Source organism: Medicago truncatula, chromosome 1 (assembly GCF_003473485.1).
Source record: "Medicago truncatula cultivar Jemalong A17 chromosome 1, MtrunA17r5.0-ANR, whole genome shotgun sequence".
In the NCBI taxonomy this organism is placed as follows: domain Eukaryota; kingdom Viridiplantae; phylum Streptophyta; class Magnoliopsida; order Fabales; family Fabaceae; genus Medicago; species Medicago truncatula.
Genome location: NC_053042.1, coordinates 36,293,798 through 36,319,555, shown reverse-complemented (window position 1 = coordinate 36,319,555; position 25,758 = coordinate 36,293,798). Strand labels below are relative to the sequence as shown.

The 25,758-nt window shown below is 35.4% G+C and overlaps 2 protein-coding genes across 3 annotated transcripts; one reads left to right on the top strand and one right to left on the bottom strand.

Annotated features, from left to right (window-relative positions):
- The first annotated feature begins 1,006 nt into the window (after positions 1-1,006).
- On the top strand, positions 1,007-13,721 carry LOC11435091 (RRP12-like protein). Its single transcript, XM_003590672.4, has 18 exons — positions 1,007-1,634; positions 2,511-3,066; positions 3,157-3,408; positions 5,506-5,597; positions 5,955-6,164; positions 6,242-6,631; positions 7,356-7,525; positions 7,678-7,771; positions 7,868-7,921; positions 8,079-8,255; positions 8,340-8,405; positions 9,195-9,308; positions 9,461-9,622; positions 9,718-9,846; positions 9,985-10,086; positions 11,984-12,063; positions 12,534-12,677; positions 12,914-13,721. The coding sequence occupies exons 1-18, from the start codon at positions 1,137-1,139 to the stop codon at positions 13,506-13,508; spliced, it is 3,885 nt and encodes a 1,294-aa protein (XP_003590720.2). The 5' UTR covers positions 1,007-1,136; the 3' UTR covers positions 13,509-13,721.
- Positions 13,722-15,551: 1,830 nt separating this feature from the next.
- LOC11430528 (RRP12-like protein) lies at positions 15,552-24,845 on the bottom strand. 2 transcript variants are annotated; one of them, XM_003590666.4, is made up of 18 exons: positions 24,242-24,844; positions 23,072-23,594; positions 22,728-22,979; positions 22,327-22,418; positions 21,579-21,788; positions 21,100-21,501; positions 20,131-20,300; positions 19,934-20,027; positions 19,784-19,837; positions 19,382-19,573; positions 19,174-19,233; positions 18,217-18,330; positions 17,946-18,107; positions 17,722-17,850; positions 17,481-17,582; positions 17,328-17,407; positions 16,727-16,870; positions 15,552-16,374 (listed from the first exon to the last, which is right to left on the bottom strand). In XM_003590666.4, exons 1-18 carry the CDS (start codon positions 24,743-24,745, stop codon positions 15,792-15,794), a joined length of 3,867 nt encoding a protein of 1,288 aa, XP_003590714.2. In that variant the 5' UTR covers positions 24,746-24,844; the 3' UTR covers positions 15,552-15,791. The 2 variants fall into 2 exon arrangements, with proteins under 2 accessions (XP_003590714.2, XP_024636123.1); XM_024780355.2 differs by lacking the exon at positions 15,552-16,374 and adding an exon at positions 16,412-16,475 and having other exon boundaries at positions 24,242-24,845.
- Between the last annotated feature and the right edge of the window lie 913 nt (positions 24,846-25,758).

Genomic DNA, 25,758 nt, shown 5'->3' with positions numbered 1-25,758 from the left:
GTTATGATGTGAATTCTCACCCTTTTTTGTTGTTGTTGTTTGTGTATTTTGGTGTCGGTACCCTTGGGGTACATATATTCAGGACGAGGAGCTTTAGATTTGCGAGATGCTTAGAAGGTGGCGATGTGGGACATACCACCGTAGCTATTATTTGGGATATTAAGTAGTCGAATATATACGTGCTCTGATCTGTAACACTGGGGTTCGGTTAAGCGTTGAATGTCCTTAAATTATAAAGTTAATTTAAGCACTATGATGTTTTAAGCTATTTTTCCTAAATAATGTTAAAGACAAGACATTTGTAATTGTGAAATTTTATGAAGTATCTTCTGCTGTTGTATCTGATTCTCTATTATTTTATCATGTGAAAGATGAATAAATGTGTGTGACATCCTTTTTCGTTAAAACTATGATTATTATTATATAAAATTACCGTCGAAAATTAGGGTGTTACACCTATCGGTTAAAAAAAAATTATTCACATCACTTATACTAGTATATATATAGGAAAAATTGTTTATTTTTATTTTAATCTCACTAATTTGCATATAGAATAACAAAAATATTATTACATCGACTTTCTCATATCAATAGATAAAAATCTGGTTCCAAAGATATAAGCGCGTAAAATTCATAACGAGTGCGGTGAAAATATTTATACTGTGTTTTGCATAAAAATAAAAAAATTTATTAATAGAAAAGGATAAATATGATTTGTTGGATTTGTTATAATTTAAAATTCATAAACATTTAATTATCTTTACTTTTTTTTAATCAAAATCAAATTTTTCATAAAAACATCGTTCGTAGTTCATAACATGCCCATTTTTCTCCTTAAAAAAACGTGTTCGTCTTTATGTTAATATCGATAAATTTTATCCAATATATTTTAAAAGATTTCATAATATTATGGGTGTAAATTTTTTATATAAATATAATTTTTGAGGAAAAATAATATATATATAAAAAATTATTATTGCGATTCTACGCAACTTTGCATAGCAGGGGTATTTTACTATTTTTCTTTAGCAATCCTAACTTTGAAAGAATTCTCCCTCGCTCAGCATAGCGACAGCTTAAACCCTTGCCGCCGTGGAAGCTAGCCAGGGTTTACCGTTTGATTTCTATCTCCGATCATGGAAGGAATCGAGATGGAGGAATCAACATTCAACAACGAATCCAACGATGATATATGCAATTCAATTCTCTCTCGTTTCTCAAACTCCACCGCTGTAAACCACCAACACCTCTGTGCCGTCATCGGCGCAATGTCACAGGAACTCAAAGATCACAACCTCTCTTCTTCACCTGTCGCATACTTCTGTGCCACATGCTCCTCCCTGGACCGCACTGCATCGGAACCTAATCCACCTATCCACCTCATGGACGCACTTTTAACATTTCTCTCGATTGTTATGTTTAAAGTTCCCGTTGCTGTGTTGAAGGAGAAGCGAGAGTTTCTATCGGAGCTTGTTACAAAAGTTGTTATGTTGCCGTCCAGTTCAGAGAGCGCTGTTGTTCATGGATTGAAGTGTGTTTCACATTTGTTGATTCATAGGGATAGTGTTCATTGGTCTGATGTATCAACATTGTTCAATTTCTTGTTAGGTTTTCTTACTGATTCGAGACTGAAGGTAACAATTCGTGAATTTCAAATTTTCTATCTGATAGGGTTTTACTTGTAAACTAAGTTTGAAGTTTAACTTGTTATACTCTCGCTGTAAAAAGCTTTGCATTGTCAACAAATCACAATGATATTTGTCACTTTAGAAGTAGTTATGATTAAAGTCAAACGTTTAATAATCTGATGGTTACTATCGGGAGCTAAACAGATGTGAAACTGGGGATCAGGCTCCTCTAAAGTGAGCAACTCACTTTAGAGTGTACTATAAATAATATTAGCTGTTAATCAACAAATCAATGGTGGGCATTGTAGGTACATCATAACAGATCATGACTCATGAGCTTGTTTGAATAACAACTTGATTTTCTCACTTTAGAACATCCAAATCCTGAAATAGAGATGCAATATTGATAATTACTTTAGTGCATATACTACAGTTTATAGGATATTATTAGATTGATGTCTTTATTTTTGTAAGACTATCAAACTTAGGTGATGCTATCCTAACACAAGTTTTACACTGCTTTTGTTTTTGTTTGGTCCGGTCTAGTATACAATCTTCAGCTTCAACCATCATGGTCGGTTGGTTACAATTTTTTTGATGAAAAAGCTCTGACATATATAATTGTTATTTAAAACGAGATGGTCTAGGATTTGTCTTATTTGCCCTTTTCATTTCAAACATTCCGCCGAGTTAGAGCACAAGACGGGTTGTAATAGTTGGGAGTGGGACATGTTGCACTTTTTTAATTTGCCAAGCTTGTGTGTTCGTGTATTATTATATTGTGTAAAAATTATTACTATTGTGAACTGTGGGGGCAAGGGGCAGCTGTAGCAAGGTTACATGACTTTTGGTTAGTTTAATAGACTGGTTCTCTTCCAACAGGTAAGAAGGCAATCTCATTTGTGTCTCCGCAATGTCTTGATAAATTTTCAAAATTCTTCGCTATTAGCATCTGCAAGTGAAGGGGTCAAAAACCTACTTGAAAGTTTTCTACTGCTGGCCGGTGGAGCAAATGCAAATGATGATGATGGAACTAAGGGAGCAAATGCAAATGATGGTGATGGAACTAAGGGAGCCCAACTAGTTTTGTATATTCTTGATGCCTTGAAAGAATGCCTTCCTTTCTTGTCTCTAAAATACAAGACCAACATTCTTAACCACTTCAAAACTCTTTTAAATATGGGTCAACCCCTAGTCACAAGGCGCATAATGGATGGTTTAAATTTTCTCAGTCTTAACCCAACATCGGAAGTTTCCCCTGAAGCACTACTTGAGGTGTTATGCACATTATCATCTCTTTCTGCCTCATCAACTGAGATCTCTGGAGATGGTATGACATTTATTGCTCGCTTGCTTGATGCTGGAATGAAGAGAGTTTTTTCCCTAAACAGGCAAATGTGTGTAGTTAAGCTTCCTAGTGTCTTTAATGACCTCAAAGGTATCATGAATTTCAATTGTGTTTGCGCATATAGTTAGTTACCTGTTTTGGCAACTACGGAAATATGTGTACTTACTTTTAAATGTGCAGATATTTTGGCATCTGAACATGAAGAGGCCATACTTGCAGCCACAGAGGCACTCAAGAGCATGATCAACTGTTGCATTGATGAAAGTTTGATTAAACAGGGAGTGGATCAGATAACTCTGGATGAATCAAGGATGTCAGGACCAACCATTATCGAGAAAATATGTGTAACTGTTGAGAGCCTACTTGATTATCACTACGCTGCTGCCTGGGACAGAGTATTTGAAGTTGTTTCCTCTATGTTTCACAAATTAGGTATTTTGATTGTTGTCAAGTCTTGTTTCTGTTTATTGTATTGACTTATAATTTATATAATTTGCTGGTTGAGTCATTTGTTAGTTTGATTTATTGTATTTGACTAATAATCTATACAAAAAGGAATGATAGTGTTCAGAGTTAAGTTTGAATCAAAAGGGAATGTTTTAAAGATTGGTCTAGGTGTAAAAATTCCGAAACTTGGGAAAAATACAAGATAGCTAAGAAAGAAAGCAAGAAGCCGGTGAGCGAAGCAAAAACTCAAAAGCTTTTGACAGATTATACCAATCTTTAGGCACCAAGGAGGGAGAAAAATCTATATATAAGCTTGCTAAGGGATGAGAAAGAAAAACAAGAGACTTGGATCAAGTGAAGTGTATTAAAGATGAAGGAGGTAATGTTTTGGTTCAGGAAAGAGTATAAAGTATAGATGGAAGAAATATTTCCATAACTTATTTAATGAAGGATATGAGATTTTACCATACTCTAACATGCTAGACATCAGAGAGGAGGATCGAAACTATAACTACTATCATCGGATTCAAGAACATGTGGTAAAAGAAGCATTGAAAAGGATGAGTAATGGCAAGGCAGTTGGACCAGACCTATTGAAGGGTGGAAAACTCTTGGAGGTAGGGGAATTGTGTGGCCAACCAAACTTTTTAACGAAATTACGAGGACAAAGAAAATGTTGGATGAGTGGAGAAGAAACACTTTAATTCTGATCTATTAGAACAAGGCGATATACAAAATTGTGCAAATTATAGGGAAATTAACCTTATGAGTCATACCATGAAGTTATGGGAAAAGGTGATTGAGCGGAGACTAAGAAAAAGATTCGAGTTACCAATAATCAATTTGGATTTATGCCTTGAAGGTCGACTATGGAAGCAATCTACTTACTTCGACATGTGATGGAGATATCAGACTGATAAAAAAGATGTGCACTTAGTTTTCATTGATTTGGAAAAGCGTATGATAGAGTGTCTAGAGAGATTTTGTGGAAAGCCATAGAGAAGAAAGGGGTTAGAATTGCTTATATTAGAGCTATAAAGGATACGTACGCGGGAGCTTTGACTAGTTTGAGGATGCAGAATGGGGTTACAGAAGATTTTCTCATAACAATAGGAGGGGTTTGATGCACTTACATATCACAACCAAGAGTTAGCACCTAGGTGTATGTTTTTTGTAGATGATGTAGTCATGCGTGGAGAGTCGAAGGAGAAATTGAATGGGACGTCGGAGACAAGTCTTGGAAGCGTATGGCTTCTATTTAAGTGGAAACAAGACAGAGTATATGGAATGTAATTTCAGCAAAAGGCAAAGTAGTTCTACCTTAGAGGGCCATTAAAAAAATGTTCTAGCTTAGAGGTTAAAGTTGGAGATCATATCATACCCCAAGTTACCACTCAAGTTGTAAATCATCATATTCAATCTAGGTGGTTGAAATGGATACGAGCCTCGGGTGTTTTTATGCGATACGAAAGGACCACTCAAGTTGAAGGGAAAATTCTATCGGACAATTGTCAGATCAGCGTTGTTGTATGGAAGTGTTGGGCGGGTAAAAACAAACACAAGAATAAAGCAAAGCATAGCGAAGATGAGGATGTTGCGTTAGATGCGTGGTAAGAATAGACAGCTAAGATTAGATATTAGAAACGACAACATTCGAGAGTGAGTTGGGTAACACCTATAGTAAAAAAGATGGTGGAAAATAGGCTTAGGTGGTTTGGATATGTAGAGAGAAGACCTGTAGATTCTATAGTAAGGAGAGTAGAGAAGATGGAGGATAGTCATATCACAAGAGGTAGAGGAAGACCTACAAAAACTATAAGAGAAACTATTAGGAAAGATTTAGAGATTAATGAGTTAAATCCAAACATGGTTTATGATATAACATAATGGCGTAATTTGATCCATGTAGCCGACCCCACTTAGTGGGATAAGGCTGGTTGTTGTTGTTGACTAATAATAATGCGTACAACTGTTGTTATACTTCTCCTGTTTTTTCTCTTAAATATTTGTGTACAAATTCCTATAATTTCATTACACAATTCCTGTTACTTATTTTTTAGATTATTGCTATAATTAATGCAGGAAGTAACTCTCCTTACTTTATGAGAGGTATACTCAAAAACATGGAAGATATGCAGCAGCTGCCTGATGAAAATTTTCCCTTTAGGAAACAGGTCACTATCTTTTCAATGTTGCATTTTTTTTTTTTGCCAAACTACACAAATATGAAACTCAATCTTATAAAATGAGTTTTGATATGTTCTTTCCCAGCAGGACCATATGCCCCTATTTTGAACAGTTTCTCATATGGGCTGACCTGTAACAGAGTTGAATGTCTTTTGAATTGTATTATATTATGGTATTCATGATTTCAAAAGCCAATAGGCGTTCTGTAACAACCTTGTTATTTAGCCAGTATCATAATTATGTTGATTTTTGTTAGAGGATCTGGAAATCTTTTTGATCTTTAATTTTTTTTTATGTGCTACAAATTACTGACGTGAAGTACTGCTATATTCTATGCCGTGCAGCTTCATGCATGCCTTGGGTCAGCTCTTGTTGCAATGGGACCCGAAACTTTTTTGTCCCTTATAACATTAAATTTGGAAGCTGAAGATTTATCTGTCTCAAATAAATGGCTTTTTCCAATTCTAAAACAGTATATTGTTGGTGCACGTCTAAAATATTTTACAGAGGAAATTTTGCCTATGATTGAACGTGCAAGGGAGAAGGCTCAAAAGGTATTGGACATATTTTTTTTTAGATACAGTGTTATTTTTCTTCATGGTATTCATTTCCTACGTTGTGCATTTTGCAGCTTGAGAAGCAAGAACTGATGAAAGCAGACACACTTGTTTACTCTTTGTGGTCTTTGCTGCCTTCATTTTGTAACTATCCTTCAGACACAGCTAAAAGTTTCAAGGATCTAGAAAAACATTTACGTAGTAAACTAAAAGAAGAACCTAATATTCGTGGAATAATATGCACTAGTTTGCAGCTTCTGATTAGACAAAACAAGAACATTAAGGATTCAAATGATAAGGATGATAGTAGGCAAGATATGGACAAACAACAAGTCTTGTATAATTACTCGCAACAGGTTGCAACAAAAAATTTGAGGGCACTGGAGATATCTGCCAATAATTTGTTGAAAGATCTGTCAGACGCGTTCCTGAAATCTACAAAAGATGACGGTGGTTGTTTGCAGGTACTTTTTCTTCATTGCAGTATGCACCATAGTTGAGCCAAATATATGAATTGTGTCTTCTATATGTGCATGCATGTTAGTATAACATAAAACTAGAGTTTGCATTTCTGTTTATGTCACTTTTCTTTTTCTGTTGCATTCATATGTGCTATGCAATTCTTTAATCATCCAGTGTGCACGTTTCAGCTTTCATATATGTGTGATGTCAACAAAATAATTCTCACCAGTTGCCAGCATTTTGGGTTTTGGAGTTATACGATATTTTGCATTTGTATGTCGTTGTCCGAGCTCACTTCGCTCCTAGTAAATAAGTTAATGTTAAAATTGAAGTAAATATATGACAATATACACCCCCCTCTCTCTAAAGAAATATCCATCTTTAGTTTAAAAACTCGAACAGTGATTATGTGGGCTTGTTGAGCTTATTGGTTTGTATTGCTCCTTAGTTATCTATGAGTAGAAATCTTGAGCAAAAAGCTCTAGAAGTGTTCAACCAGGTCCTTCAATTGTCAATATAGAAATAGAATTTATACTTATATATGGCATAACAGAACTACAACCAACAGATCTTCATCATTCTGATAATGTTTTTCATGAACAGATGAAGTAGTCTATTTTTTTCTTGGTTTCTTGATTACCTGACAGCTGAGAATTAAATTTCTCCTTATTTGTTACATTTGATTTGTACAAGAAGTTTATAATGATGACTTTGCTTCATTTACAGGGTACAATTGGTGATATTGCTTCTATAGCAGAAAAAAAAGTTGTACAGAACTTATTTAAGAAGAAAATGTCGGATCTCTTAAAATGCACTCAAAATGCCAACAAAGTAGACGATTCAGAAAGCTCTATGCAGATTGATACATCAAATGATGTGTCTCAATCAGTTCTCAGGTGTTGGTTATCTTCTATTTCTCTCAATTGTGTCTAATTGATTTTTCAATTATTTTTTGTGAAATTGGAAATAGGTTTTAGTCCAGTCTGCATCTTACTATTATGTGCTTGTTGGGTGTCGGTAATATTTAATGAATTTCTTTTCATCCCAGGGCGCGGCTTCTTGATTTCGCAGCTTCATTATTGCCTGGATTAGATGCGAAAGATATTGATTTATTATTTCAAGTAATAAAGCCAGCATTGCAGGTTTGTCCAAGATATATAGCGCTCCTTGCAAGGAATTTCGGAAACTTATTTTTCAAATAGAAATGCTAAGATGGTTATTGTGATTATTATTTGCAGGATGTTGGTGTCATGCAGAAGAAGGCATACAAAGTTCTTTTGATCATGCTCAAGGTATTTGTCTATTTCATATTATTTGATTTTTCAGATTAACACAGAAGTTTCAAATTATCTTGCATTGGTTTTTATTTATTGGTTTATCCTTCTGAGCTATTTCCATGTTAGAAAAACATTTCTGCTTACTGTTTTCTCGTTGGATCATTCTTGACAGAGCTCGGACAGTTTTGTTTCATTGAAGCTTGAAGTTCTGCTTGGGCTTATGGTTGAAATTCTTCCTTGCCATTCTTCTGCCAAACGCCATAGACTTGATTGCCTTTACTTCTTGATAGTCCATGTCTTGAAGTCAGAGGCATTCAAAGACGAGTTCTTTTACTTATTAAAATCAAAGGTATCCAAAGTTGGGATACTGCATCCATATTTGTCTCATATTATAGTATATCATAAAAAATCTGAACTTGTGTACTGCCGACAGGATGAGTCAATGGCGATGGCCTGGCCAGAAGTTTTCGTCACTGAGATAATACTGGCTCTTAAGGAGGTAATGCAGTGTTAATTATGGAAATTTTTAGTTATGCAGTTTTATTTGCCCTTTCCAATGTCGCATTTCTTAAAATAACTGAATCAGTATATTTCTTTTGGCTCTGCTCGGTTTTATCTGGCGTCAGTACATTTCTTGGGTATCCAATTTCCACACATGTTTAGGTGTGGAGGTGGGTTCTATGTTGCGAGCCTTCCTGATCCTAACTGGGAATTTCCTGATATGTCCATTTATTGTTTTAAGTAGTGGTTGTTGCACATACGATAGCACACTGGGTAAGGCAACTAGGCAACCATGTTCACACTATGAACCTATTTTTGTTGCATAACATAACTGTTGCATGCTACTGGCAACATCCAAAATTGTGGTATTTAAGGAGTAAATAAACTCGGGCACCTATGATTTCATAGTGACCATCAGACGGGTGTTCTCTACATATCAAGCTGGCCCATAGTCTTCTAAGATTCCAGCATGCACATATGACGGACAATCACCAGGCACATATCACTTTTGAGTAAAAGTAATATATCTTTATAGTCAATAAAAATGCATTATTTTCACTCAACTTCACTCTGTATTAAGTTTTTAATAGGATAGGATGGCCACTATTGTGTTTGCTCTGGCAATAAAATAAGCAGTCTGTGATTGTTTTCTTTGTGATTTTAGTCATTATGTGGATATAATGTTCAGAAAGGAATCAAGAGATGTTAATCATATACATTACTTTTGCCCATCTAAATTAACTTCACAAGCTTCTAGAGGGGCTAAATTTTGAGGTTATCTTTACAGGCTAATAAGAAAACCAGGAACAGGGCTTATGAAATTCTGGTCGAAATTGCCCATGCACTCGGAGACGAGGAGAGAGGTGGGGACAGAAATAACCTCTATCAATTTTTTATCACGGTAAATTTTCAGTTTAATTTATGCTTTTTACATCTTCTATTTTATTTGGTTCCACTTGATATCATCTTGTGCTCTTATTGGTAGAAAAATGTACTATCTGTGCATTACCCATACCAACCGTAATTTGAATTTGTGTTGTTTTGTGAGCTAAGGTTGCTCGCGGCCTTGTTGGGAAAACTCCACATATGATAAGTGCAACAATCAAAGGTTTAGCTCGCTTGGCTTATGAGTTCTCTGATCTTGTTTTAACTGCTTTTGATTTGCTTCCATCCACATATGTCCTGCTGGAAAAAAAGAATAGAGAGATTACCAAGGTTTGTTTCATTTTCTATTTTGCTGGTTAAATGCATTGCTTACTGAAGTAACATTTCCTTGAGCCCTTAATTAAATATCTGTCTTCTCCCTGCAGGCCAATCTTGGTTTATTAAAGGTTTTAGTAGCCAAATCACAAGCAGAAGGATTGCAAAAGCATCTGAGGAGCGTGGTTGAGTGTTTGTTTAAGTGGCAAGATGATGCCAAAAATCATTTTAAAGCAAAGGTTTTTGTTTTCTTATGTGATCGTTTCTTAAAGAAAAAGAATCAATGTGATTTCATTGATTTGTTGAGGATGACTGTTGTTTTGGAATTCAAGCTATTCATTCTTATTTTGAACGAGTGAGAACCAAATTCTTTTCAGGTCAAACTTCTTTTGGGAATGCTTATCACGAAGTGTGGATTGGATGCCGTTAAAGCTGTTCTGCCTGAAGACCATATGAAACTTCTGTCTAACATACACAAGGTTTGTTGAATCATTTTGATAATTCTTTTAGGCTAAAATATGCATTTAGACCTTGCAAATATTGCGAGTTTTGGTTCTTGCAAAAAACATGTGATTTATATCCTGTAATTTTCAAAAATAATTAAGAAAGTCCTTAAGGTGAAATTTTAGCTGATTTGGCCAATTTAAACTTATGCGGCACATGCTGACTGTGTAAGTATTGCTGACTGGGCATTATTTATTATTAAAATAATAATTACCTTTAATTATTCTTTTAATATATTTAATTAATCAGTATATGAATTAAAGATAAAAAGTCCATCAGTCTTCATCTTCAACCCCAAGTGTCTCCTTATTCACCCCCACAAATTTCCAGATCTAAATCACTACCATTGTCAATCGAATTAGTCAAAATCATATTTTAAAATTTAAATTTCACCTTGCTATCACATACCATCATCAAAACATTGAAAGGGAGAAGAAAGAGAACGAATTAATCAAAATCCAGATGGGCACTTGAAAGAGAACAAATTCTATGGGTTTGATGTTTCACTTCCGTTCCCAATCAGCTTCTTTAATACAAATAATAAAAACATCAACACAAATTTGTAAAAAAGTAATTTAGGGGTTCATCAACTAGAAATCTGAATCTTCATGAACATTGTTGAGCTTCAAGCCCAAAAAGCAAAAAAAAAAAAACTTAACCTTCTTCAGCTAGACCCAGAACCCTGCACAACATTCTATTCACATCACCAACAACAGCTCCTAAATTCGCCTCCCACCCCTCAACATCTCACTAACATTCGTATAGTCTGAAACCAACTCATTGGTGAACTTATTTTTTATATCAGATCTATGTTGGTTTTGCAATAACCCAAATTTATTGCTACATTTTGTTGTTCATTTCCAAAACCTAACCCAGTCTTCTTCATCCATACATTCTTTGATCTCCTAGAACCCCAAAAATGAATAAATGAGAGCCTTTTGTGGATTTTTTTTTAATGGCAAATATTAGTAATTAGTTGTTAGATTAGTTTTTCTCCTTCGTCTGAGTTTGAACCCTATGACCTCCAAAATGTCGCTGTGCGGTCTCTATCGCATGTCAGAATCTCTGTCCTCGGAATCATAGTTCCTGACCACTAGTTGTTGTGATGAGGGCAAAGATCAGGCCGGCGATGGCGCTGTGTGATGTTCTGTTGGGGGGGGGGGTGAAGGTTAAAGAGAGTGCACACGTATCATAGCGAGGAATGAGGATAGCACAATGGAGGCTGTGATGCGTGTGGGGGAGGAATTAACAAGGAGGAAGCGGGTGGGTGATGTTTTTACTGAAATCAGGAAGGTACCCTCAAGTTTGTGGTGTCTTTACTCTCATCAAGTGTGGTGCTGTGCTGCCTGGACCTTCTCTCTTGTTGTTACATGCATTTTCTGCAAACTTTTAAAATCCTCTTCTGATTCGTAGTTTTCACCAATGAATTTTTGTTGCCATCTCATCATACAAAATAATAGTGGAGTGATGTGTGTCTAATGGTAAGGTAAATGAAGGAAGATGCATACTATTACAATCTCAGAGATAGATGGTTTTTTAATTTCTGGATTAGAGATAAAGAATGATTAAGATTCTTGGTATGAGTTGAAGAGTTCTAACGAGCATGAAAAAAATTACAAGTTAGCATGTCATATTTTTGTCATCAGGGCCACATCTGCACAAATTGGTCAGCTCAGCAACATTACATGTGCCACGTCAGCAAAAATTGACCACATCGGCATTTTTTGATTAAAAAAACACATCAAGAACTTTTTTAAAAAAAATGAAACTTTCAAGGGTATAAATCAATTTTTTTTTTTTTAGCAAGGACCAAATGCATATTTTGTTTTATGTTCAAATCTTCGTGTAATTGTCGATCCATTTGTAAAACAGATCAAGGAACGGAAAGAGAGGAACCGAGGTGCTAAATCTGAAGAAAGTAGGTCTCATGTTTCAAAAGCAACTACATCCAGGTAATGATCTTGTATCTATTTGCTTTATTCAAAATGAAGAGAAACTGTTCAATCACATAACCCTTTGAGGTTTTGAATATTTATCCTCTTGCACTTAGATGTAGTGGCCTTTCAATTCAAATATATGCTAATTTCTTGTGTATAATTAGGTTTAGTGACCTTCTACCGTTAAAAGTAATAAATAGCTATGCTAAAATGGTTTTTAAGTTTGGTTCACCACTAAGCTTTGTTGTAAGACATGCACAGCCATGTTAGAGTGACGTGCTTGGTACTTGTCCCCAAAAATTGTCATTTTTTTCTTCTAAATTTTGAAAGTGACAGGACATATATTAGTTCTATGGTTAGTCTTGTATTTTTAAAACCATGCACTTCTAAAGCCTTCATCATTCTTTTGTAGTTAATATGTGTGCTATATTGAATTCTAAAGTTGTATCTTGAGATGCATTGGAACAATGTGATATCTTTTTCAGGCAAAGTAGAAGGAACCATATGGATATTTTTTCAGATTTTGATGGAGACAGTGCCGGTAGTGATACAGAATACCTGAACGGCAAGGCAATTTTTAGAGGGGGCAAATCTTCCACGCATCTCAAATCAGCAGCATCTTCATTTGGGTAAAGCTTTAGGTTTTAATCTGTCTATTCATCACATGAATTTTGTTGGTACACTCTGTAATCATTGTTAATATAAATGGAGTCATTATTCTTGGATTTATGTCTGCTTCCTATCTTTTTATTTTTGTATTGCATAAATTGGCAGTGGTCCTTGATAAGTCATCCAGAACCTACTATAGAATAAAGTGTCGAGAAAATCAATTTCAACTAACAATGTCATTGCTTGTTCCATCTAGGTCCAAGATGATACTAAAAAACAATATTCCTGAGCACTTGTCTGACGAATCAGATGACGAGCCACTTGATTTGCTTGATCGGCAGAAAGTAAGGTCTGCTCTTAGATCTGAGAATCTCAAAAGGAAGTCAAGGTCAGACGATGATGAGATGGAGGTAGATTCTGAAGGACGTTTGATTATCCGTGAGGAAGAAGGGGAACAAACGAAGAAAAAACCAGCCGATTCAGAATATGATGCTAGGAGTGAGCCTGATAGTCATTTGTCTGCAAGGTTTGGAACTAAAGCCCAGAAGCGGAGAAGAACAGCAGAGCCTGGTAAGGCTGGTAGGGCTTACACTGGGAAGGAATATGCTAGCAGAAAAGCTGGTGGAGATATTAAGAGGAAGGATAAGCTTGAACCTTATGCTTATTGGCCACTTGATCGGAAAATGATGAGTCGTCGGCCACAGCAACGGGCTGCGGCAAAAAAAGGTATGGCAACTGTGGTAAATATGACAAAAAGGCTTGAAGGCAAGAGTGCCTCTGGCATGCTTTCTATGAAGAGTATGAAACAAAAAAAAACTCAAAAGAAAGGCAGCAGGCAAAAGAAAATGTAGCAGATTGATAGAGCCATGGTTTGCTGTAACTTAGTGTATTTATACACGACCACTTGTGTTAATTTTTTTAATCAAGTGATGTCGTATATTATTTGCCCCGGCTTTCTTTCTTTTCTTTTAAGCAAAAAGGATTATAACATTTCATTACTTTTTTGTTGAAAGAAACATTTCATTACTTAAAATATATTCAATACAATATGATCTATCCGCCGATATCTGAAAACTAGCTGACGGATAGATTTACAATGGGATATGATAGGACCAAATTTGGTAATATCATACCACCCTCTTGAAATCTAACTCAATTAACCGACACCAAATTCAATTTATGCACCCAAGAGTTGAAGGTAAGCCAAGAGCTTCTCCAACATATACATCACAAATAGGGGAAGCCATTTTGTTTTATCCAAAACAAAAACTCCTCATTCATTCATAATACAAACAACAATCCCCAATGTGTTGTGAAGGGATGAAAAAGATGCATCAATATTACATTTTACCCTTAAGGATGGCTTGCTCCATTTGACAATCTGTCTCCCGCCATGAGTCAGATCTTTGGTACAACAAACCTATCAGATTGATTTCCACTCATGACAATTTGATGGTGGCTACTTTTGACGATGGTAATTGAAGACTAGATTGTGTAACCTCGTGAGTGGATATCATCGTCGTCGTTGTTGATTCTTATTTGGTTATTTGTATGTATCTATGGAAACTTCCATTTCTTTTTAGATTTAAAAATTGTATCTATATTATTGTGTAATACAATACCTCTGTCTTATTTAAAAACCTCTTGCAAATTCTAAAAAATTATTTGAGAATTATTTTCTTACATAATGATTAGCAAATTTCAAAATAATGGAGTTTTATTTCCTCCTCTAGCAATTATTTATAAGACTAGTGTGATGCTCTTACAAATTATTTATTTTCCAACAATAAAAACTAAATTTTTGTCGAGATACAAATTGATGATTTTATAACGTCAAACCGGATTTTTATTTTGAAAATGAAAACTTTATTTACTCAAGTCAACTTCAACATAATTAATTGACTAGTCACCGGCCCCCGTGAGTTTAGCTCTTTTTTTTTTGACAAAAACAAAACGATATTCATCCATTCAAATCGATAGAGTACATCAAATACAAACACCGTTAAAAACGTAAAGGGTGAATCGCGAACAAACTTACAGCACCCAAGTTAATAGCATACAGCGGCAAAATGCCTATAAATAATATGATAAAACTTAAGTCACCGAAATACCCATGCTTTCGAATCTGCAACGTTGACGTCCAAATCATTGGTTGAATTTGTAATTGAATGATGTAGATCTTTCAATAGGAACTGAACAAACACCGCGATAAAACGGGAAATCAAACGTTGCACAAGACGATGAGCAACACAACGCCGCACTTGAACGACGAAATCACAAAAAACACAAAAGGAAAAACTTGATAGATGTGAAAACCACTCATTTAGATTGAAAGAAAAGGGGAAAAAGATGCAGAGGGATGATTCTAAGTCAAAAAATGACCTAAAACCACCCCTCCTCGATGAACGAAGGAGAAAGAAAGGTCCGGAGTTCGAATCCCAAACACCACCAAAAAAAAAAAATTGACTAGTCACCGGTTTCAAATTAAATTTCATATTTTTTTAAAATTAAGATCTATTTATTACAAATTAAAATAAAAATAATTTTACATTAAATAATTTATAAGATTCTATAAACAATGCAAAATATATGCAAAGTCCAAGGTTCGAATCTTGCACACCATAAAAAACAAAAAAAAAAAAAGGTCAGGTATCTAAATTTTGGCATATGAATTACGGGTTTCAAACTAACAAATAAAAATTGTATTGAGTCGAATTTAAGCAAAAAAAAAAAAATATGTTAGTGCCAAACTCAAGTTGAGTTACAAACTAAATCAATTTTTATCGACTCGAGTAGGGATAGCTAACTACTATTGAAAAACTCGGCCACGTAGATATTTTACAAAAATAATGTTCAATATTAATTTGCTTTAGTTTTATCACAAAAAACAAAGATAGAATACAAAGTTTTGGACAGTACAATTTAAACAATATTTCGTTTTTTTGAAAAAAAATACAATTATGACAATAAGCACTCTTGAAGCCGGGTGCATCTAATTCAAAATTTTAACACAAGTCCTCTTGTGTATACCGTATAAGAAAACTGAAACCCAAAAACCTGCTTTCTTTTATCATCAAATAAATACACACTAAATTACAGCAAACCATGGCTCTATCAATCTGCTGCTACATTTTCTATTGCTTGCTGCCTTTCTTTTGAGTTCTTTTTAGTTTCATACTCTTCATAGAAAGCACGCCAGACGCACTCTTGCCTTCAAGCCTTTTTGTCATATTTACCACAGTAGCCATACCTTTTTTTGCAGCAGCCCGATGTTGTGGTCGACGACTCATCATTTTCCGATCAAGTGGCCAATATGCATAAGGTTCAAGCTTATCCTTCCTCTTAATATCTCCTCCAGCTTTTTTGCTAGCATATTCCTTTCCAGTGTAAGCCCTACCAGCCCTACCAGGCTCTGCTGTTCTTCTCCGCTTTTGGGCTTTAGTTCCGGACCTTGCAGACAAATGACTATCAGGCTCACTCCTAGCATCATATTCTGAATCGGCTGGTTTTTCCTCCGTCTGTTCCCCTTCCTCCCGGATAATCAAACGTCCTTCAGAATCTACCTCCATCTCATCATCGTCTGACCTTGACTTCCTTTTGAGATTCTCAGATCTAAGAGCAGACCTTACTTTCTGCCGATCAAGCAAATCAAGTGGCTCGTCATCTGATTCGTCAGACAAGTGCTCAGGAATATTGTTTTTTAGTCTCATCTTGGACCTACATGGCACAAGTAACAACAATGTTAGTTGAAATTGATTTTCAGGACACTTTATGCTATTGTAGGTTCTGGAATATTGTTTTTTAGTCTCATCTTGGACCTAGATGGAACAAGTAACAACAATGTTACTTGAAATTGATTTACAGTACACTTTATGCTATTGTAGGTTCTGGATAACTCATCACAGGATCGATTATTACTAATCAAGGACCACTGCCAATTTATGCAATACCAAAAAAAAAAAGATAGAAAGCAGACGTAAATCCAAGAATGAAGACTTCGCGTATATTACAATAATAACATAGTGTCACAGCAAAATTCATGAGATGAACAGACAAATTAAAAGCTTACCTGAATGAAGATGCTGCTGATTTGAGATGTGTGGAAGATTTACCCCCTCTAGAAATTGTCTTGCCGTTCAGGTATTCTGCATCACTACCTTTGCTGTCTCCATCAAACTCCGAAAAAATATCAGTATGGTTCCATCTACTTTTCCTGGAAAAGACATCACATTGTCCAAATGCAACTCAAGATACAGCTTCCAAATTCATTATAGCACAATATTAAATAAAACAGAATGACTAAGGCTTTAGAAGTGCATGATATATGTTCTAACCCTAACCATAGGACTAATATATGTTCTGTCACTTGCAAAATTCAGAAGAAAAAGTGTGTCAATTTTTGGCCACAACAAGCATGTAATGTTAACATGGCTGTGCTGTGCATATCTTAAAAAGATTAGCGGTGAATCAAACTTAAAAACCATTCTTTCATCGATATTGATAACTTTTAACCGTAGAAGTTCACTAAACTTCAATATATACAAGAAATTAGCATATAAATTTGAAAGCCACTACATGTAAGTGGATAAATTCAAAATCTCGCAGAGGGTTATGTAATTAAAACCAGTTCTCTTCATTTTGAATAAAGCAAATAAATACAGGATCAATACCTGGATGTAGTTGCCTTTGAAACCTGAGACCTAGTTTCTTCAGACTTAGCACCTCGGTTCCTCTCTTTCCGCTCCTTGATCTGTTTTACAATGGATTGAAAATTACGTGAAGACTTTCACATAAAAGAATCATCAAAATATTGTTCAACTAACCTTGCGTATGTTGGTAAGAAGTTTCATATGTTCTTCAGGCAGGACAGCTTTAACAGCCTCCAATCCACACTTCGAGATGAGCATTCCCAAAAGAAGTTTGACCTGAAAAGAATTTGAATCTCAGCTCATTTAAAATATGAATAAATAGGTTGAATTCCAAAACAACAACAATCTTCAACAAATCAATGAAATCACATGATTATTTCCCTTTAAAAAATGATCACATAACAAAAACAGAAACCTTTGCTTTAAAATGATTTTTGGCTTCATCTTGCCACTGAAACAAACACTCAACCACGCTCTTCAGATGCATTTGCAATCCTTCTGCTTGTGATTTGGCTACTAAAACCTTTAATAAACCAAGATTGGCCTACGGGGAGAAAACAAATATTTAATTAATAGCTCAAGGAAATGTTACTTCAGTAAGCAATGCATTTAACCAACAAAATAGAAAATGAAACAAACCTTGGTTATCTCTCTATTCTTTTTTTCGAGCAGGACAAAAGTAGATGGAAGCAAATCGAAAGCAGTTAAAGCAAGGTCAGAGAATTCATAGGCCAAGCGAGCTAAACCTTTGACGGTTGCACTTATCATATGTGGAGTTTTTCCAACAAGGCCGCGCGCAACCTAAGCTCAAAAAACAGCACAAAATCAAATTACTGTTGGTATGGTTAAGGCAAAGTGTACATATGTAAAATAAAGATGAAAAAGCACGGACATTAAACTGTAAATTTACCTTGATAAAAAATTGAAAGAGGTTATTTCTGTTCCCACCTCTCTCCTCGTCTCCAAATGCATGGGCGATTTCGACCAGAATGTCATAAGCCCTGTTCCTGGTTTTCTTATTAGCCTGTAAAAATAACTTCAAAATTCAGCACCTCTGGAAGCTTGTGAAGTTAATTTAGATGGGCAAAAAGTGATGTCAGGTACATTGGTACAAACATCATTTGATTCCTTTCTGAACATTATACCCGCATAATAACTAAAATCAAATAGAAAACAATCAGTGACTGTTTATTTTATTGCCAGAGCAAACACAATAATGGCCATCCCATCCTATTACTTAAAAACTTAAAACAATTACAGAGCAAAGTTGAATGAAAGTAATGCATTTTTATCGACTATAAAGATATATCACTTTTACTCGGGGATATGTGCTTGGTGATTGAAGTAATATGTGCTTGCTGGAACCTCAGAAGAGTACGGGTCGGCATGATATGTAGAGAACACCCGCTTGATGGTCGTTACAGAATCATAAGTGCCCGAGTTTATTTACTCCTTGAATACCATCATTTTGGATGTTACCAGTAGCACGCAACAGTTATGTTATTCATCTTAGTGTCTTACACATGGCAGCAACAAAAACAGGTTCATAATGTGTGAACATGGTTGCCTATTTGAATTACCCAGTGTGCTATTGTATGTGCAACAGCTCACCACTACTTCCAACAAGGAGTGGAGAGACCAGGAAGTTCCCGGTTAGGCTCATGAAGGCTCACAACCTAGAACTCACCCCCAAACCTAAAAAATGTGTGGATACTGGATACCCAAGAAATATACGAGTATACTGATGCCAGAAAAAACCGAGCAGAGTCAAAAGAAATACACTGATTCATTTATTAAAATAAATGCTATGAGGGAGAGGGACAAATAAAACTGCATAACTAAGTTTCCACAATTAACACTGCATTACCTCTTTAAGAGCCAGTATTATCTCAGTGAGGAAAACTTCTGGCCAGGCCATCGAATCATCCTGTCGGCAGTACATAAGTTCAGATTATTCATGCTAATAGTACAAGTATAATATGAGACAAGACAATATTTAGAACATATCAAATACACCACAACAAAAGTGTGCATTAAGGGGACAAAAATGGATGCAATAACCCAATTTTGGATACCTTGGATTTCGAGTCTTGGACTGTTAAGAAGTAAAGGAACTCAACTTTGACTGCCTCGGACTTCATGACATGGAGTATCAAAAAGTAAAGGCAATCAAGTCTATGGCGTTTGGCAGAAGAATGGCAAGGAAGAATTTCAACCATAAGCCCAAGCAGAACCTCAAGCTTCGATGAAACAAAACTATCCGAGCTCTGTCAAGAGTAATCCAACGAGAAAAAAGTAAGCAGAAATGTTTTTCTAACATGGAAGTAGCGCAGAAGAATAAACTAATAAATAAAAACAAATAGAAGAAGCATAACCATGACAACACCCGTGATTGAACATTTTAACCAAAATATTAAAATAATTTGAAACTTCTGCATTAGTAAGAAAAATCAAATAGTAGGAAATAAGACAAATACCCTGAGTATGATCGAGAGAACTTTGTATGCCTTCTTCTGCATGACACCAACATCCTGCAAATAACGATCGCAATAACCATCTTAACTTTTCTATTTGAAAACAAAATTTCAGAAATTCCTTGCAAGGAGCATTATATATCTCCGACAAACCTGCAATGCTGGCTTTAATACTTGAAATAATAAATCAATATCTTTTGTATCTAATCCAGGCAACAATGAAACTGCGAAATCAAGAAGCCGCGCCCTGGGATGAAAAGAAATTCTATTAAATAATACTGACACCAAAAAATCAAATAAGATAATTCCAGTATCAGACACAATTGAGAGAAATAGAAAATAATCAACACCTGAGAACTGATTGAGACACATCACTTGATGCATCAATCTGCATAGAGCTGTCTGAACCATCTATTCTGTTGGCATTTTGAGTACATTTTAAGAGGTCTGACATCTTCTTCTTAAATAAGTTTTGTACGACTTTCTTTTCTGCTATAGAAGCAATGTCACTAACTGTGCCCTGAAAATGAAGCAAAATCATCACTGTAAGCTTCCTATATATCAAGAAACCAAGAAAAATAGAGTACTTCATCTGTTCATGAAAACGATGCAGCAATCTTTCAGCGTGAGGAATGAAATTAAAAAATGGTTACTTTTTATTAACATTTCTAAAAATCATTATCAGAATAATGAAGATATGTCAGCTGTAGTTGTCTTGTTATGCCATATATAACTTCTATTTCTATATTCATAATTGAAGGACATGGTAGAAGACTTCTAGAGCTTTTTGCTCTAGACATCTACTCATGGACAACTAATGAGCAATACGGATCAATAAGCTCTACAAGCCCACATAATCACTACATACCCTTGTCATATGTTTACTTCAATCTTGACATCAACTTATTTACTAGAAGCAAAGTGAGCTTGGACGATGACATATAAATGCAAAATATTGTCTAAACTCCAAAGCACAAAATGCTGGCAACTGGTGAGAATTATTTCTTTGATATTACATATATACCCTGAATCATTGTTGGTAAAATACAGTGATCGGCACATCCTCAGCCAATTAAAATACCATGAATGAAACTGATGATGATACGTGGCAAAAACTGTAATAAAAGCTGAAACATGGGCACTGGATAATTAAATAATTGCATAGTACGTACAAGCACAACAGGAAAAAAAAAAAAAAAGTGACAAACAGAACTGCAAACTCCAGTTTTATGTTATGCCAACATGCATGCACAATTTCAAGTACAAGGGATGCAATGCCATACATTTGGCTCAACTATAGTGCATTGAAGAAATAGTACCTGCAAACAACCACCGTCATCTTTTGTAGATTTCAGGAACACGTCTGACAGATCTTTCAACAAGTTCTTGGCAGAAATCTCCAGTGCCCTCAAATTTTCTGTTGCAACCTGTTGCGAGTAATTAACCAAGACTTGCTCTTTGGCCATATCTTGCCCAATATCATCTTTATCATTTGAGTCCTTTATGTTCTTGTTTTGTCTAACCAGAAGCTGCAAACTAGTGCATATTATTCCACGAATATCAGGTTCTTCTTTTAGTGTACTACGTAAATGTCTCTCTAGATCCTTGAAGCTTTTAGCTGTGTCTGAAGGATAGTTACAAAATGAAGGCAGTAAAGACCACAAAGAGTAAGCAAGTGCGTCTGCATTCCTTGATGACACCGTCAGTCCCTGCTTCTCAAGCTGCAAAGTGTACAGAGTAGGAAATGAATACCATGGAGAGAAAAAAACGCTGCATCTCAAAAAACAATGTCCAATACCTTTTGAGCCTTCTCCCTAATACGTCCAATCATAGGCAAAATTTCCTCGGCAAAATATTTTAGACGTGCACCAACAATATACTGTTTTAGAATTGGAAAAAGCCATATATTTGAGACAGATAAATCTTCAGCTTCCAAATTCAATGGTATAAAGGATAAGAAAGTTTCAGGTCCCATTGCAACAAGAGCTGATCCAAGGCATGTATGAAGCTGCACGACATAGAATATAGTAGTACTTCACATCAGTAATTTGTTGTACATAAAAAAAATTTAAAGATCAGACAAATTCCCAGATCCTCTAACAAAAACCAACTTAATTATGATACTGGCTAAAAAAAAATACCAGGAAACCACTCAAATTTCCATGAATCAATAGAAATTCAATACTATATTTTGTTATAGACAAATCACATAATAATAATAATATAATAAACATGCATACATCATCATCAACAACATTGAATGCCCACTTTAATACGTATGATATGATAAACTAGGATTTGTCACAGAATAACTAACCGGGTTGCTACAAAACACCTATTTGCTTTTCAAATCATCAATATCATAAATATAATAATTCAAAAGACATTAAACTTTTTTACAGGTCAGACATATTAAATACTGTTCATATAATTGGGACATATGGTTGTTCTGGTAAAGAACATATCGAAGCTCATTTTATAAGATTGAGTTTCGTATTTGTGTGGTTTGGCAACAAAAAAATGCAACATAGAAAAGATAGTTAGACCTGTTTCCTAAAGGGAAAATCTTCATCAGGCAGCTTCTGCATATCTTCCAAGTTTTTGAGTATACCTCTCATAAAGTAAGGAGAGTCACTTCCTGCGTTGAATATAGCAGTAATCTCAAAAATAAGTAACAGGAATTTTACACTGTATTATTTGAGGAATGAAATTATGTGAAATTGTAAGGAAAAATCTAACAGAAAAACCGGGAGAAGTACAACAACAATCGTATACATTATGTAAGAAAAAATCTAACAGAGAAAACGGGAGAAGTATAACAACAGTTGTATACATTATTATTCAAACTACTACAATAAATCAAACTAACGAATGAACAACCAACAATCTATATAAATTATAAGCCAATGCAAGAAACATAAACAAGACTTAACAGCAATCAAAATACCTAATTTGTGAAACATTGCGGAAACAACATCAAAAACTCTGTCCCAGGCAGCAGCATAGTGATAATCAAGTAAGCTCTCAATAGTTGCACAAATTTTCTCAATAATGGTTGGTCCTGATCTCCTTGATTCATCCAGAGTTATCTGATCCACTCCCTGTTTAATCAAACTCTCATCAACGCAATAATTGATCATGCTTTTGAGTGCATCTGTGGCTGCGAATATGGCCTCTTCATGTTCAGATGCCAAAATATCTGCACAGTCAAAAGTAAAAAAATATACTTCAATAGTTGCCAAATAAAAAACAGGTAAATATATGCACAAACACAATTGAAACTCATGATACCTTTGAGATCACTGAAGACACTGGGAAGCTTAATTACACACATTTGCCTGTTCAGGGAAAAAACTTTCTTCATTCCAGCATCAAGCAAGCGAGCAGTAAATGTCATACCATCTCCAGAAATCTCATTTGATGAGGTAGAAAGAGACGATAATGTGCTCAACACCTCAAGTAGTGCTTCAGAGGAAACTTCTGATGTTGAGTTAAGACAGATAAAATTCAAAGCATCCATTATGCGCCTAGTGACTAGGGGTTGACGCAGATTCAATAGAGTTTTGAAGTGTTTGAGAATGCTGTTCTTGTCTTTTAGTGACAACAAAGGAAGGCATTCTTTCAAGGCATCGAGAACATACAAAACCTGTTGGGCTCCCTTAGTTCCTTCACCAGCATTTGCATTTGCTCCACCGGCAAGCAGTAAAAACCTTTCAAGTAGGTTTTTGACACCTTCACTTGCAGATGCTAATAGCGAAGACTTTTGAAAATTTATCAAGACATCACGGAGGCCCAGATGGGATTGCCTTCTTACCTGTTGCAAGAACTAGTCAGCACACACCACTCAAGTATATACCAGAATTTAGAAAACAAATCAAAATTCATGTAACCATGCTACATCCCCTTACCCCAAAAGTCCACAACATTTAAAATTTAAAATTTCTACACAATACACACACAAGCTCAGCAAATTAAAATGGTGAAACATGTCCCAATCCCAACTATTACATGAACAAAGTGTTTATTGCTCTATATTTGAATGTTAGAGATGAAAAGGGGGAAAAAAGACACAAATTATAAATCATCTTCCTTATAAACAACAATTGTAAACTAGAGCCTTTTCATCGAAAAAAACTGTAAGCAAAATGACTGTAGTGGAAGATTGAACACTACGCAGGATCAAACCAAACCAAACCAAAGGCAATGTACAACTTGTATTAGGATAGTATCAACTAAGTAAGACAGTCTTTAAAAAATGATGATATCAATTACAACAATATCATATAATATAGAATATAGTATATGCACTAAAGTTATCGCAAATTTTGCATCCATATGGCTCCAATCAATGGTAACCATCAAATTATTACAAACATTTGAATTTAATCACAATTAAATTACTTCTAAAGTGACGCAGATAAATCAATAGAAAAACGAAGTTTTAAATTCACAAATGGTTACCTTGGGTCGTGAATCAGTAAGAAATCCTAACAAAAGATTGAACAAAGTCGACACATCAGACCAATGAACACTATCCCTATGAATCAACAGATGCGAAGCACACTTCAATGCATCAACAACGACACTCTCCGAATTCTTCGACGACTGAGAATGAATAACTTTCACAATAAGCTCGGACAAAGACTCTCTCTCCTTCTTCAACACAGCCATGGGCACTTTAACGATAACAATCGAGAGAATCGTGACAAGCGAGTCGATGACGTGGTCAGGTGGATTAGGTTCCGGAACGATGCGGTTAAGGGAGGAGCACGTTGCGCCGAAGTATGCGACTGGGGTAGAAGGGAGGTTGTGGTCTTTGAGTTCCTGTGACATTGCGCCGATGACGGTGCAGAGGTGTTGGTGGCTAACGGCGGTGGATTTTGAGAAACGAGAGAGGATTGAATTGCATATATCATCGTTGGATTCGTTGTTGAATGTTGGTTGCTCCATTTCGATTCCTTCCATGATCGGAAATGGAAATGGAAATCGAACAGTAAACCCTGGTTAGCTAGCTCCCACGGCGGCAAGGGTTTATAGAGAGATAGAGAAAGAGTGAAACATTAATCAAACCCTACCACTTAAAATGCTTCATATTTGTCTAAAATCATTTTTTTTTACTTCACCAACTTTTTTTTTAATTACTATCTAAAATAATTATTTACAATTTTTACACAAAAAATAAGTAAATAAATAATATGTTAGCTGGGATCGGCAGACATGCGTTTTTTAGGGTTAGACTAACTATCTTAAGTTGATCGAAAGCTAGATGAATGCAAATAGAGTTAAATACGAGTTATTCAATTCTTTCTCAATTCTATTGAGACCACAAAGGTCATGGTGGTGATAGAATAGTTGAGACTCGATGGAACCTCACAAATGGACATTTTACTCGTGTTGCATGTATTTAGCACCATTAATTATAGAAACTAAGAGCACATGGCCACCTTATGATGAAGCTAAACACTTGTGTGGGTAAGGGAAACAAGAAATGTCACGGAGCTGAGAATATCAAGCAAAATTTAAGGTGCCGCATATCCCCAACCATAAGAGGATTCGTACATTACCTGTGTAAATAGTCCAGAAGGCTAAATTTTGTAGGTCACGTTGTTTTGGCTAGTAAGACTAGTGTTTGTCTAAGAATATTAAATTTCTAAACTTTTTATACAAGTGCATTCAATCAATCAAACTTTTGCACTCCTTGGAGTAGTTAAGTAACTCGGATAGTGTAAATTCATTAGCGTAATCATTAGAAGAAATGAGAATCGTCATTAAGAGCTATTAGTTGATGCCTGGTTAATTTTCAAGTTCAACAACAAATCTGACACGTTCAATGAGATATTATGGTCAAACCCACTCAAAAATTCTATTTGCTAAATCATGACTACATTTGATGTATACACTTACGTTTTGATAAAGTCTCGTCATCATGGATCCATGATCATCATTAGCATGAAAGAGGTTGGATCAACATAAACCTA

Bases quoted from the DNA above. Each gene is read 5' to 3' on its own strand.
- LOC11435091 (XM_003590672.4), top strand. From the start codon at position 1,137: ATGGAAGGAATCGAGATGGAGGAATCAACATTCAACAACGAATCCAAC. The intron at 3,409-5,505 runs GTATTTTGATTG...TAATTAATGCAG, and splicing joins CTCTATGTTTCACAAATTAG to GAAGTAACTCTCCTTACTTT. The intron at 7,526-7,677 runs GTGTTGGTTATC...TTTTCATCCCAG, and splicing joins GTGTCTCAATCAGTTCTCAG to GGCGCGGCTTCTTGATTTCG.
- LOC11430528 (XM_003590666.4), bottom strand. From the start codon at position 24,745: ATGGAAGGAATCGAAATGGAGCAACCAACATTCAACAACGAATCCAAC. The intron at 22,980-23,071 runs GTATCATGAGTT...TTGACTGTGCAG, and splicing joins TGTCTTCAGTGATCTCAAAG to ATATTTTGGCATCTGAACAT. The intron at 16,375-16,726 runs GTAAGCTTTTAA...TGTGCCATGTAG, and splicing joins TCAGCAGCATCTTCATTCAG to GTCCAAGATGAGACTAAAAA.